The sequence below is a fragment of the Kogia breviceps genome, chromosome X (genome assembly GCF_026419965.1).
Source record: "Kogia breviceps isolate mKogBre1 chromosome X, mKogBre1 haplotype 1, whole genome shotgun sequence".
NCBI lineage: Eukaryota > Metazoa > Chordata > Mammalia > Artiodactyla > Physeteridae > Kogia > Kogia breviceps.
The window spans coordinates 509,029-522,618 of record NC_081330.1 but is presented as its reverse complement, the minus strand read 5'-3'; the positions used below and the strand labels follow the sequence as shown (position 1 = coordinate 522,618).

At 43.0% G+C, this 13,590-nt stretch overlaps 1 protein-coding gene across 1 annotated transcript; it reads left to right on the top strand.

Annotated features, from left to right (window-relative positions):
- Positions 1-339: 339 nt before the first annotated feature.
- On the top strand, positions 340-13,341 carry LOC131748828 (uncharacterized). The gene is made up of 8 exons (XM_059051179.1): positions 340-593; positions 2,836-3,025; positions 6,392-6,467; positions 7,376-7,478; positions 7,858-7,951; positions 8,070-8,169; positions 9,298-9,404; positions 13,006-13,341. The coding sequence occupies exons 1-8, from the start codon at positions 340-342 to the stop codon at positions 13,339-13,341; spliced, it is 1,260 nt and encodes a 419-aa protein (XP_058907162.1).
- Positions 13,342-13,590: the final 249 nt, after the last annotated feature.

The following is a 13,590-nucleotide window of genomic DNA, read 5'->3' as shown; positions in this document are numbered from 1 at the left end:
GCAGGATATAGTTCCCATCACACATGACCGAAGCCTTCCTAACGAGGCCATGTCAAGGATTTCCAAAGTACTATCACAGGACCGCTGGACTTCCCAAGACCTGAAGATCTCGAGATCTTTCACCTGGAGTCCCCAGCATGTCCCTCTTTCTCATGATATTCATTCAATAGTGGTTATTTTCTTACTGAGCGTCTACCACGCCAAGGGTCTGCGTTAGCGCCCCGCCCCCCAGATGCTCCATCCCACGTGGGATCCTGTCCCCTGAACCCGCTTCTCCGGCCCTGGCACCTCGCGACGTCAAGTCTCACCTCATAATTATGCAGGTCCGTGTCAGGTGGCATGGGGACAGAGTTGCCTGGCGAATGCCACGTGCGGGGCCAGGCCTTTCTTCCTTTACTTCAGGCGCCCCTTTCGTCGTCCGCGGTGTGGGTTCCGGATCAGTCCGCTGGTCCAGAAGAGGAGGGACCAGCCTTCATGGCCATTACCCTCGTAGCCGGCGGCTGGCGATGCACGCATGGGGTCGTCTGCATCCGAGGCTGCCCTCAGAGCGACCACCGACGAGCCCTCCGAGCCCGGGCCGAAACACCTGGCGGGTGAGTAGCTCCCACTAGGGTGCCGGGTCCGCGCCTCTAATGGCGGCGGCGCGTGGCCTCCCAGCCCCTCCCACCACGCCCCCCGCAGTGCACTTTGGGGGTGGGGGTCCTTTGATTGAGCCTAGAGCACAACCAACTGGCCTCTTTAACTCCAAACATGTAACCCTTTACGAGTTCCTCATGTACCTTAGGACATAACAGGCAGTGGAGTAACCCAGGCTTCTGAGAAGGGTCTCGGTTTTGTTTTGTTTTGCGGTACGCGGGCCTCTCACCGCTGTGGCCTCTCCCGTTGCGGAGCGCAGGTTCCGGACGCGCAGGCTCAGCGGCCACGGCTCACGGACCCAGCCGTCCCGCGGCACGTGGGATCCTCCCGGACCGGGGCATGAACCCGTGTCCCTTGCATCGGCAGGCGGGCTCTCAACCACCGCGCCACCAGGGAAGCCCTCTTTCAGTTTTTATAGCAGTCCTATGAGGTGGGTACTTTTTTTTTTTTTTTTTTTTGCGGTACGCGGGCCTCTCACTGTTGTGGCCCCTCCCCTTGAGGAGCGCAGGCTCCGGACGCGCAGGCCCAGCGGCCACGGCTCACGGGCCCAGCCGCTCCGCGGCAGGCGGGACCCTCCCGGACCGGGGCACGAACCCGTGTCCCCTGCATTGGCAGGTGGGCTTTCAACCACTGCGCCACCAGGGAAGCCCAAGGGTCTTGTTCTTAACGTTGGCTGTTGCCCGAAGACGGCCCAGCACACAGTGACTTCACTATCTGTACTGTTAGCAATATACATATAAATCCTACTGCCTTTGAACCCTGTGTAGCCGACTCAACCTTTTGATCACCTCTTGATTTTCGTATTTGGCTTTCATTGACTTAATATACATTTGTCTTCTGAAGTTTTATCTTCTTATCATCATGATAATGGGCATGTATTACAGCAACTAACAGTTCACCAAGTAGATTAATTTCCTTTATATATATATTTAAAGTTTCCTGAACGTTATTCTCAACAGGTCCCATATTTGATTCTGGGGCAATGTATAGAATCTAGCCCTGGATTGGGATGTAACCTGTGCCAGAATTGACTTCTCAAGACCTGAAGGATGAGCAATAATTATCGATGTGAATGATGCATGGAAGCAAACAGGGGTCCTTGAATTAGTACCAGGATAGCTGAAAGAGTCAGTCCAAAGGCTGAAATCGTGCAAGAGCAGAAATAAAAAACTTGCAGAGGAAGCTTCACAGGAAGAGGAATGAAGCAGACCTGGAGATGTAAAAAATATCAGAGAATCTCATTCTTCATAACTTTAAACATGGCGTAGCAACTGGCACATAATAGGCATTGACGCTGAGTACATACATTTGTTGAATAAGTGAATCTGACTTGACAGGGTCAGCCTGTTGCTCTAATCCACTAGCATATTTGTTAAGCATCCTCCTCAGTACCTATCCTACATATATGCATATGAAGATGCTGAGTAATGAATAAGTGCTAGGGATGAAGTTGTTTTATAATTATAGTTTATAGATGGTTTGGAAAGCAAGGAGAATATTTCAACTGATAAACAGCAGGGAATCATTGCATATTCTTCAATAGGAAAAATGAAACAATGAAACTTAGGTTCTGAGGGGCTGTATAAAGTCAATTGATTAATGGTTATAAACTTGAGGCAGGAAATCAGAAGCTGTTGCAATAAACCAGGTACAAGGCTATGAGGAAGTGGTCTCAAGAAGAAAAAGCAATAAGGAATTAAAAGATGCAAACCAAAGGATCAGACATTGGGAGACACCACAAGGAAAGCTCCTGACTGAATCTTCATAGAATGACACTTTTCTTGAGAGAGGCAGAATGACATGATGGTTAATACCTTGGTTTTCAGGGTCAAACAAACCTGATTTCAAATCCCCGCCCTTCCACTTAACTACCTGTATGACCTTGGGCATACTACTTACCTTCTTGAGTCTTATTCATTCATTTAAGAAGTAGTTAACCATAATTAGTTATGTGCCAGCTACTGTGCTGGGTCTTGGGGAGACAGTGGTGACCAAAATGGACACAATGTCAACCCTCATCAAGTATACAGAACGTATACAGAACAGTAGGATAGATGGGCATTAAATATCATGTAACATGTCAGTACAAATTGTAGTACTTGTAATGAAGAAAATGTTTTGGATTATTCCCTTTGTCACTTCTCTGAGACTTGATTGCATCTGTATTTGAGTTAAAGTTACCAATTTTGGTTTTGAAAGTTATTTCTCAGTCTATATTTTAATGCTTGTCACTGTCTCTAATTTAGATCTAATCCAGTACATAAATGGAACAAATAGGAGTGTTGAACATCTGGCTGATATTCTTTCTGAGAAAACTGGGAGCAGCAGCTGGGTGGTGGTGTTCAAAGCCCTGATCACTGTGCATCACCTTATGGTGCATGGAAATGAGGTGAGCATGGCATCTATTCAAAGGGTAGTCATTTCCTTACTTTTATTACAAAGGACTGTCAGTACACAGTTGCTGAATATGCTTAGTTTGTCAAGGGCTAACTACATTTTTTTAACTGGAGAGTAATGATGCTCTCTTTTATTTTAAAGATGGTTATCGGTTTTTATCCTACTTCTTGCTTTTGCTTTCATTAGTGACAAGTGGGGGAGGTACGTAGCGGTAGATATTAAAAAGCAAATTTTTCCATTTTTACTTATGAATATATCTTTCCAATCAGTATTTAAAGTATATTATTTTAACCACTGGATAATAAAGTGGATAAGAGAGTGGCTGTTTCTCTCAATTCTTTAGATGATTTAGACCAAAAAAAGAGAAAAACCTCAAAAACGTATTGCTGCATAACTTTTACTTTACCAGGTAAAGTAAAGCAGAGTTATTACAGCATCACCTCAAGAGCTCTCCCCACACACACTCTTTGTGTTTTACAGAACAACTGAAATGTTCTACAACATTAAATTACTTATTATTTTCTACTTTACATTAACTTTTGTCTCAGTAAGCTTTGCATTAAAAAGATAAGATTTAGGGGCTTCCCTGGTGGCGCAGTGGTTGAGAATCCGCCTGCCGATGCAGGAGACACGGGTTCGTGCCCTGGTCCGGGAAGATCCCACATGCCGCGGAGCAATTGAGCCCGTGAGCCATGGCCGCTGGGCCTGCGCGTCCGGAGCCTGTGCTCCGCAACGGGAGAGGCCACAACAGTGAGAGGCCCGCATACCGCAAAAAAAAAAAAAAAAAAAAAAAAAGATTTAGAAATTGATTGCATTTTGAAACTTATTAAGAAGCAACAGTATTTACACAGTATGGTATTGGTAAAAATAAACATATATATATATACATAAAAAGGGAATGTAATAGATCAGGAGTAGAACTGTACTTATATGGGAGCTTGCTGGCACTGTAAACGTAGGGGAAAGTATGCAGTTTAAAATAAAGCCTTTTGGTACAAATAACATCCCTATGGAAAAAATAGAATGAGATCTTTATATTATTCCATATAAAAAATAAATTCCACATGAATGAAATATCTATAAATGCAAAAATCTAAATTTTAAAATTGAAGAAAATGCAGGAGAATATGCTTATGACATTTGAGTAGGGAAGACACCATAAAGTTGCAATAAGATGTTTGCAGCAAGTATACTACAGACCAAAGGTTGATATTTGGACTACATTATCAGTAAGAGAAAAGCAGTACACTGGAATAATGAACAAAAGAAATGAACAGACAGTACATAGAAAAGGAAACCAGAGTGGCTGATAACCATCTGAAAACATACTCAGATAAGCACAATTTAAAATGTGTGACAGGGCTTCCCTGGTGGCACAGCGGTTAAGAATCCTCCTGCCGATGCAGGGGACACGGGCTCGAGCCCTGGTCCGGGAAGATCCCACATGCCGTGGAGCAACTAGGCCCGTTTGCCACAGCTACTGAGCCTGCGCTCTAGAGTCCATGTGCCACAACTACTAAACCCATGCACCACAACTGCTGAAGCTCGCGTGCCTAGAGCCTGTGCTCCGCAACAAGAGAAGCCACTGCAGTGAGAAGCCCGCGCACCGTAACAAAGAGTAACCCCCGCTCGCCAAGACTAGAGAAAGCCTGCGCATAGCAACGGAGACCCAACACAGCCAAAAATAAATAAAATAAAATAAATAACTTTATGAAATAAAATAAAATGCGTGGCAGTATCTAGGGCTGGGACCCTGAGGAAATGGGAACTTGCATACCCTGTGGATGCCATCCATACATTACCATATCAGCAATGAGAGAAGTAACATCACAACACATTCCACAGATACTAAGAGGATGATAAAGGAATACTATGAACAACTCTGTGGACTTCTGTATCTGATGCTGGGTGAAGGGTTGGAGAGGAGTGCATTGAGACATGTTTAATACAATTGAAAATGCCCAGTGACCCAGCAAATACACTTCTCATAGCATGTTTGTAATAATTAAAAGTTGGAAATCACCTGAATTTCCATCAGTGGGCAACAGATAACTAAAATGAAGTGTGTTTATACAATGAAATACTAATAGGATGTATACCAACAAGGCTAGATCTCAAAAACAATGCTAGTAGAGTCAATATCATTTATATAAATTTTAAAAATTCACAGTTAACATTTGTCCACGGAACAAATATATATGAAACCATAAAGAAAATAGGCTGTAAAGGTAACACATTAAAATTATGATAGTGGTTACTTCCAGGTAGGAGAAGGAAATTGAACTTGGGGATGGGGCAAAGGGCACTTTTAACTTTACCTGTAAGACTTTATTCCTCTTATTTAAAAAATAGACTTGAAGTAGATATGTCCAAAAGTTAGCAGTTGTCATTTATGGGTAGTGGGGTACACAGATGTACCAGATTATTGTTTTTATTTTTCTATGCAGACCTACTAGAGCATGGACTTGAGGATGTGGGGAGGGGGAAGGGTAAGCTGTGACAAAGTGAGAGAGCGGCATGGACATATATACACTACCAAACGTAGAATAGATAGCTAGTGGGAAGCAGCCACATAGCACAGGGAGATCAGCTCGGTGCTTTGTGACCACCTAGAGGGGTGGGATGGGGAGGGTGGGAAGGAGGGAGACGCAAGAGGGAAGAGATATGGGAACATATGTATATGGATGACTGATTCACTTTGTTATAAAGCAGAAACTAGCACACCATTGTAAAGCAATTATACTCCAATAAAGATGTTAAAAATTATTAAATAATTTAACACTAATTATTAAAATAATTCTATAATTACAGTTGACCCTTGAACATCATGGGTTTGAACTGCGCGGGTCATTTGTATGTGGCTTTCTTCCATAGTAAATACTATAGCACTACACTATCTGCGGTTGGTTGAATCGTGGACGTGGAATCATGGTTACAGAGGTACAGCATCTACAGAGAGCTGACTATAAATTATATGTGGATTTTCGACCTCATGGTGGGTTGGCACCCCTAACCCCCCAGTTGTTCAAGGGTCAACTGTATTTCAAATTCCTCAAACTTCAAAAAGAGAGAAATGACTCGATAGAAAGTCATGGGTGAAAAGTGTGTATTCACATTAGCTTTAACGTTTAACCCCTCGTTTATTGAGTGGGTATATAAACAGACTAGGCAGCATTGCATACCCTTAAGTTGGCTATAGCCCAGGGTGTGGTGGTGGTCACCTTAGTCAATGCTCCTGAAATAGATAGAAGCTGTATGATAGAATTATGTTAAGTATGCATTCACCAGGACAAAATCATGAGTGAACTATCTTTGTGGACAGAAACTAATTTTAGAATTTGCCACATTTGTTTCATAGCGATTTATCCAACATCGTGCATCTAGAAACTCCTTGTTCATTTTATACAATTTCCTGGATAAAAGTGTCATAGAAGGTAAGATGATTCTTTGATAGAAATATTTCTCTGTGGCAAGGAGGAAAATGTTCTGAAAACCATCCGTGGTTAAAAAAAAAATCGTTCTGAATTATGAACGATGTGATGTGGTGTACATTTTATGATGGCAAATAATTTCTAAATTCATTCATACAACACATATTTGAGTAGTTACTGAGAATAACACAATATGCAGGCCTTTACTCAGTGAGGCTTTCCTGGGTCAGCCTCCTTTCTCTGCCTCAGTTTTATTCTTTCCACTTCTCAGCAACTAACCATCTCTGTGTTTTTCTTTTCTTTTGTTTGTCTATCAATCACCGTTGAGAGTGTAAGATTTATGAAGGCATGGATTTTTGTCTGTTTTGTTCACTACTGAACCTCCAGCATCTAGGACAGTGCCCGGATCATAGGAAGCACTGAACAATTGTTGAATGAAAAAATAAATTGAATAAATGAATCAAGGCAGTTTGGAGGTTGACTAGTGAGCTGAGTTTCTATCATGGCCTGTCTCTCTCCATTTTGTCTATGAAGTAGGGTCAAGGTCATTTGTTGAGTGGAAGGAGGGTGGGGGAAGGATGGTACCAATGGGATAGGGAGTGTCAGGAAAATGCTAAGAATTTAATAGTTTCCTTGGAAATGTGAAAGGAACTAATAAAGTTCAATGTCACCATCAATACTACATCATGAGGTGATATCAAGACTTTGAGGAAATAAAAAATAATCTTTAACAGAAAGTTTGAGGAATGTTGTACTAGATGATTAATAAGCCATTCTAGTCTTTGTGCTTCAAAGATGCTGTTGAGCTATATGGGTGAATGTAAAATGGTAAGTCTTTGCATTTATTCACATATATGGTAAATGGTTAACATTGGTAAACCTGGAAATAATAAAAAATATTTCATTTCTAGGCTATACTATGTCAACCTTCATCAGACGATATAGCAGGTACTTGAATGAAAAGTCACTTTCATATAGACTGATTGCCTGTGACATCACCAAAACCAAGAGAGGGTAGGTAAATATCATTGGTTTGTAAGCAAGAAGTACTGAAATACGTATGTGCTCTGATATGTAGTTTGTCAAAAACACAGCTTTATTTCAAGGTGCCAATGTCACAGTGCTTCTCAAACTCAATTATTATTGCTGTTATGAATTTCTTTTATCTTTTTTTTTTTTTTTTTGCGGTACGCGGGCCTCTCACTTTCGCGGCCTCTCCCGTCGCGGAGCACAGGCTCCGGACGCGCAGGCTCAGTGGCCACGGCTCACGGGCCCAGCCGCTCCGCGGCACGTGGGATCCTCCCGGACCGGGGCTCGAACCCGCGTCCCCCGCATCGACAGGCGGACTCTCAACCACTGCGCCTCCAGGGAAGCCCTCTTTTATCTTGTATAGGACGGATGGTGTGAAGAGAGCTATGAACACTAAAGAGCTGCTAAACAGTTTTCCAGTTATTCAAACTCGGTTTGTTGCTCTTCTTAATTTTAATGTAAGAGCTTTATAAATCCTTTTGAAAAATCTTGGTAAATAGCATTGTTTACCTGTAGGTGGGAGAGGGAATATTTTTAAAATTGTGGTAATTGATTACTCTTTTATTTAATTTCCAGGCAAACCCTGACGAAATAACTAATGGTGCTTTCATGCTCCTCTTTAAGGATTCTCTTCGCCTCTTTGCAGCCTATAATGAGGGGATCCTTAATCTGCTAGGTAAGCTAAAGAATAGGCATTACTTTAAAAAAAATAAACTGGTAAAAATAATTTATTTGTAAAAATCTATTATCTCTACATTTAGACTCATATGTGTTTTAGATTCAAAATAGAAGATCCTTTCAGGGTCATATGTATTTTTAAATAACGAGACATCATATTCCTTTTTTTGGTTAAAAATAATTGGCTAATCAGCCACAGAAGTTTTCAGTTTGTATATAAGTGCTAACTGATATTTCTGGGAAACTTATCAGGAAATCAACATGGGTTGCCATATTTACACGTTACACACTAAGTCCCACTCCACCAAGGTCAGATAATACAGTTCTGACTTTCCTAAGATATAGCCTATAATATAAGTAATTGTTTTGATCATATACAAGCGTATGTTTCTTAGGCTTTTCAGGAAATTTCAGTCATCATTTACCCCTAATGAGTGATTCATTTCATAGGAAGGGTTCTCCAAACTTCGTTGATGAGAATTTGAGATATTTCTTATACTGAAGAAGTGCCTAATACATTTGTAGAGTTATAAAGGGTAGGAAACACAGCCCCTTCTGTCAGAGACCATCAGAGCTTGATGTTAATCAAAAAGATTCCAGACTAGAAGTTGTAGAAATTAAACTATCTAAATTATATGTGTACACTATTAAATGCCATACATATTACCAGCACCGCTGTTCAGCATACAGTAGTTCCTCTATAAAAATCTGTTGATTATACGTATATGAGCAGTGTTGTTGCTTGTTAAAGCAGAAAATAACTGGATTAAAACTGTATTTGTAGGGCTTCCCTGGTGGCGCAGTGGTTGAGAATCCGCCTGCCGATGTAGGAGACACGGGTTCGTGCCCTGGTCCGGGAAGATCCCACATGCCGCGGAGCAACTAAGCCCGTGAGCCGTGGCCGCTGCGCCTGCGCGTCCGGAGCCTGTGCTCCGCAACGGGAGAGGCCACAACAGTGAGAGGCCCGCATACCGCAAAAAAAAAAACAAAAACAAAAACTGTATTTGTTTTCAACAAGTTAAAATCATATCCAGAATCAACTTAACACAGAATCATCAGAATGGAGTGAAACTTGTAATTGCTACGATATTAGCTCCTTTGTTGTAATTTATTTTTCTATTTTTAGGCAAGTATTTTGACATGAGGAAGAACCAATGCAAGGAAAGTTTGGATATTTACATCAGGTTCCTTGGAAGAACGACCAAATTCGCACAGTTCCTGAAAGTTGCAGAGGTACAGAAATCTATGTGTATACGAGGTTTTGTGCTGTTTTCTGTATTAGTTTAGTATCCTGTATAACTATACCTCTACCCACCACCGTGCCACACAAACACCAGAAATTGGTAGTTTAAACTATTTTGTAAACAGTACAGCTAGAAGCTAGAATTAGGTACTTCAAATGTACCTTCCAAAGCGCTTGTGGTCAAAAACAATCTCACAAGGATTTCTGTTTGTGGCCGTGAGGATAACTGATACCAAACTTACCCTCCCACCAGAAACAACTCTAAAACCAGGCCAAAAGATATATGAGGTGAGTCTTTTAAGGCGGTGGATAATGGGTAGAACAGGTCTGTGATCAGTGAGAGAAGGAAATATATGAGGTGAGCGGCATGTTTGCCCCAATAGCTGATTCTGACTACTTGAAAAATTAGAACACATTTGTATGGTATCCAAAATGCAGATTAGCTCTTCCCAAAACAGCAAAGATTCAACATCTGGTGACCTCTTTCTTTTTAAATTTTATCCTAGGAACAAATATAAGTTTATGCTTAAGTGTGCAAGGTATGTTAGCCTGATGTTTTTCTTGATCAGGGTGTGTACCAGCCCAGCAAGGCATTCATGCTCTTGGAGTATTTTCTCTTTAGCGTACAAATTGGTCTCACACTTACTTTTCTTTGTTAACACTCTTGGCTGTAATGTTTTATTTTTCCCTTTTTTTTTGTGAGTTCAACAAGTTGGACTTGACCAGAATGACATTCCATATCTTAATCAGGTCAGTATATCTCTCATCTGTGTTTGCGTGTCTTTTTAAATTAATTAATTAATTAATTTTTGGCTGCGTTGGGTCTTTGTTGCTGGGCGTGGGTTTTCTCAAGTTGCGGCGAGCAGGGGGCTACTTCTCGTTGCGGTGCGCGGGCTTCTCATTGCGGTGGCTTCTCTTGTTGTGGAGCACTGGCTCTAATGCATGGGCTTCAGTAGTTATGGCGCACGGGCTCAGTGGTTGTGGCTCACGGGCTCCAGACACGCAGGCTCAGTAGTTGTGGTGCACGGGCTTAGTTGCTCCGCGGCATGTGGCATCTTCCTGGACCAGAGCTCAAACCTGTGTCCTCTGCATTGGCAGGCAGATTCTTAACCACTGCGCCACCAAGGAAGTCCCTAAGTGACTTTTTGTTTTTATGTTTTGTTTATTATATTAATCATCATCTGAGACTCCATCATTTTTCATATACTTACATGTGTATTTTCATTTCCCCAAGAGTAACATTTATATTTATACTTATATATACATAGGCTTGTGTCTTCTGAACAGGTCTGTGAGCTGCAGGTCTCATAAAAGAGGGCATTCCCCGCTGAGAGCTAAGTGGCGACTCATAGTATAACAACTCCAGCATGTTTTTTATTTTTATTTTTTTAAAATATTTTTATTGGAGTATAATTGCTTTACAATGGTGTGTTAGCTTCTGCTTTATGACAAAGTGAATCAGTTATACATATACATATGTTCCCATATCCCCTCCCTCTTGCGCCTCCCTCCCTCCCACCCTCCCTATCCCACCCCTCTAGGTGGTCACAAAGCACCAAGCTAGTCTCCCTGTGCTATGTGGCTGCTTCCCACTAGCTATCTATTTAACATTTGGTAGTGTATATATGTCCATGCCACTCTCTCACTTTGTCACAGCTTACCCTTCCCCCTCCCCATATCCTCAAGTCCATTCTCTATTAGGTCTGTGTCTTTATTCCTGTCTTACCCCTATGTTCTTCATGACATTTTGTTTTTTCTTAGATTCCATATATATGTGTTAGCATACGGTATTTGTTTTTCTCTTTCTGACTTACTTCACTCTATATGACAGACTCCAGGTCTATCCACCTCATTACAAAGAACTCAGTTTCATTTCTTTTTATGGCTGAGTAATATTCCATTTTATATATGTGCCACATCTTCTTTACCCATTCGTCTGTTGATGGACACTTAGGTTGCTTCCATGTCCTGGCTATCGTAAATAGAGCTGCAGTGAACATTGCGGTACATGACACTTTTTGAATTATGGTTTTCTCAGGGTATATGCCCAGTAGTGGGATTGCTGGGTCGTATGGTAGTTCTATTTGTAGTTTTTTAAGGAACCTCCATAGTGGCTGTATCAATTTACATTCCCACCAGCAGTGCAAGAGGGTTCCCTTTTCTCCACACCCTCCCCAGCATTTATTGTTTGTATATATGTATATGTATATATATACATATATAAATATATACTCTGTGTGTGTGTGTGTGTGTGTGTGTGTGTGTGTGTGTGGTTCGCGGGCCTCTCACTGTTGTGGCCTCTCCTGTTGCTGAGCACAGGCTCCAGACGTGCAGGCTCAGCGGCCATGGCTCACGGGCCCAGCCGCTCTGTGGCATGTGGGATCTTCCCCGACCGGGGCACGAACCCGCGTCCCCTGCATCGGCAGGCGGACTCTCAACCACTGCGCCACCAGGGAAGCCCCGTTTGAGTATTTTTTGATGATGGCCATTCTGACCAGTGTGAGATGATATCTCATTGCAGTTTTGATTTGCATTTCTCTAATGATTAATGATGTTGAGCATTCTTTCATGTGTCTGTTGGCAATCTGTATATCTTCTTTGGAGAAATGTCCATTTTTGGATTGGGTTGTTTGTTTTTTTAATGTTGAGCTGCATGAGCTGCTTGTAAAGTGCAGACCTACTAGAGAATGGACTTGAGGATATGGGGAGGGGGAAGGGTAAGCTGGGACAAAGTGAGAGAGTGACATGGACATAGATATACTACCAAACGTAAAACAGATAGCTAGTGGGAAGCAGCTGCATAGCACAGGCAGATCAGCTCCGTGCTTTGTGACCACCTAGAAGGGTGGGAAGGAGGGTGGGAGGGAGACCCAAGAGGGAGGGGATATGGGGATATATGTACATGTATAGCTGATTCACTTTGTTATAAAGCAGAAGCTAACACACCATTGTAAAGCAATTATACTCTAATAAAGATGTTTAAAAAAACTCCTTCAAGGAAAGAAATGTGTCCTTACAAGCATTCCTTCATGTAGAGATAGGAATGGAAGGGACCTATGTTGTGCACAGACATTGAACCCCACAGAGTGGTCCACAACGGGAACCATTGTTGGATGAAATAACGCACAGCCTCCTGGATGAGAATTCAGATAACCAGACGGAGAGACAATGAGAATATCTGGGTTAGTAGGGGAGAAGGTGGAATTTCATTGCCCGAAGGCACTGTAATTGGTGGATTTCAATCCACACTCATTCGCAGACACAGGCCTGACCCCTACCAGGAAGAAGGCACTGTAGTGAATGAGGCACACTCCTGGCGCCTGAGTTCCAGCAAAAGAGACCTCACCTCCTTGAGGTGGTGAAGCTGGGAAGGGTTCCTGTGCAGAGAGCCACAGCTTGGCTGTCATGGGGGCCCAGAGGAGCCTCCTCCAGTGCTCAGCACCTGTGGCCGGAGCTCTACGGGACATCTGACTGTCGGTTGGCCAGTTTCTCTCGTGCTCGCAACAGAGTTTGGGTGAAGCAAGAGCTGCCGGACTGTTGGGTGCAGGCTCAGCATTGTCAGGCTCTGCCAAAGCCTTGTGTCTTGTGAAGGGGCATCGCCCTCATTTCCTTGTCTGGTCCTTGCTCCCTGATTTCGACACTGGCCAGGGCTCACAGAGCCTCCTTCTGCAAGTGGCTGTGTGGTGTGTCTGCCCGTGTCTGGGCCTCTTCTTTCCGCCGTCGCCTGCCGTTCGTGTCGAGTGCGGCTCCCGGAAACTCGCGCACCAGCGTCTGCTCTGCCTGCCATTCGATGCACTTTTATTTTTCACCAGAGCCGTTCAAACCTACGTCTCTGGGCCACGGCCCTCATCAGAGTTCCAGGGGCACAAACTCGGGCACCTACCAGATGGTTCCACCGTGCTGGGTACCAGCTTCGCCTTAGCATAGCCGCGGTTTGGGTGGGCGGGGGGCCACTGTGTGCCTCACGCCTACCCTTTCGCTGCGAAGCACCATTTGGGGGCTTTTTAACTTTTCGGTCGTTCCGAGCGGGGTTCTGCTAATCACGGGTGACGGCATTGCCCCAAATTTACAGCTGTCGCTGAATTATCTGAAAGCAAATCGGGTGACAAAGAATGTTGCCAACCAACATTGTGCAAGTAGTGACAACTTCTATTTATTTATTATTTTGTTATATAT

Excerpts from the sequence above, each read along its gene's own strand:
- LOC131748828 (XM_059051179.1), top strand. The coding sequence starts at position 340 with ATGGGGACAGAGTTGCCTGGCGAATGCCACGTGCGGGGCCAGGCCTTT. Across the intron at positions 594-2,835 it reads CGGGCCGAAACACCTGGCGG|TTATTTCTCAGTCTATATTT; the intron begins GTGAGTAGCTCC and ends TGGTTTTGAAAG. Across the intron at positions 8,170-9,297 it reads GGGGATCCTTAATCTGCTAG|GCAAGTATTTTGACATGAGG; the intron begins GTAAGCTAAAGA and ends TTCTATTTTTAG.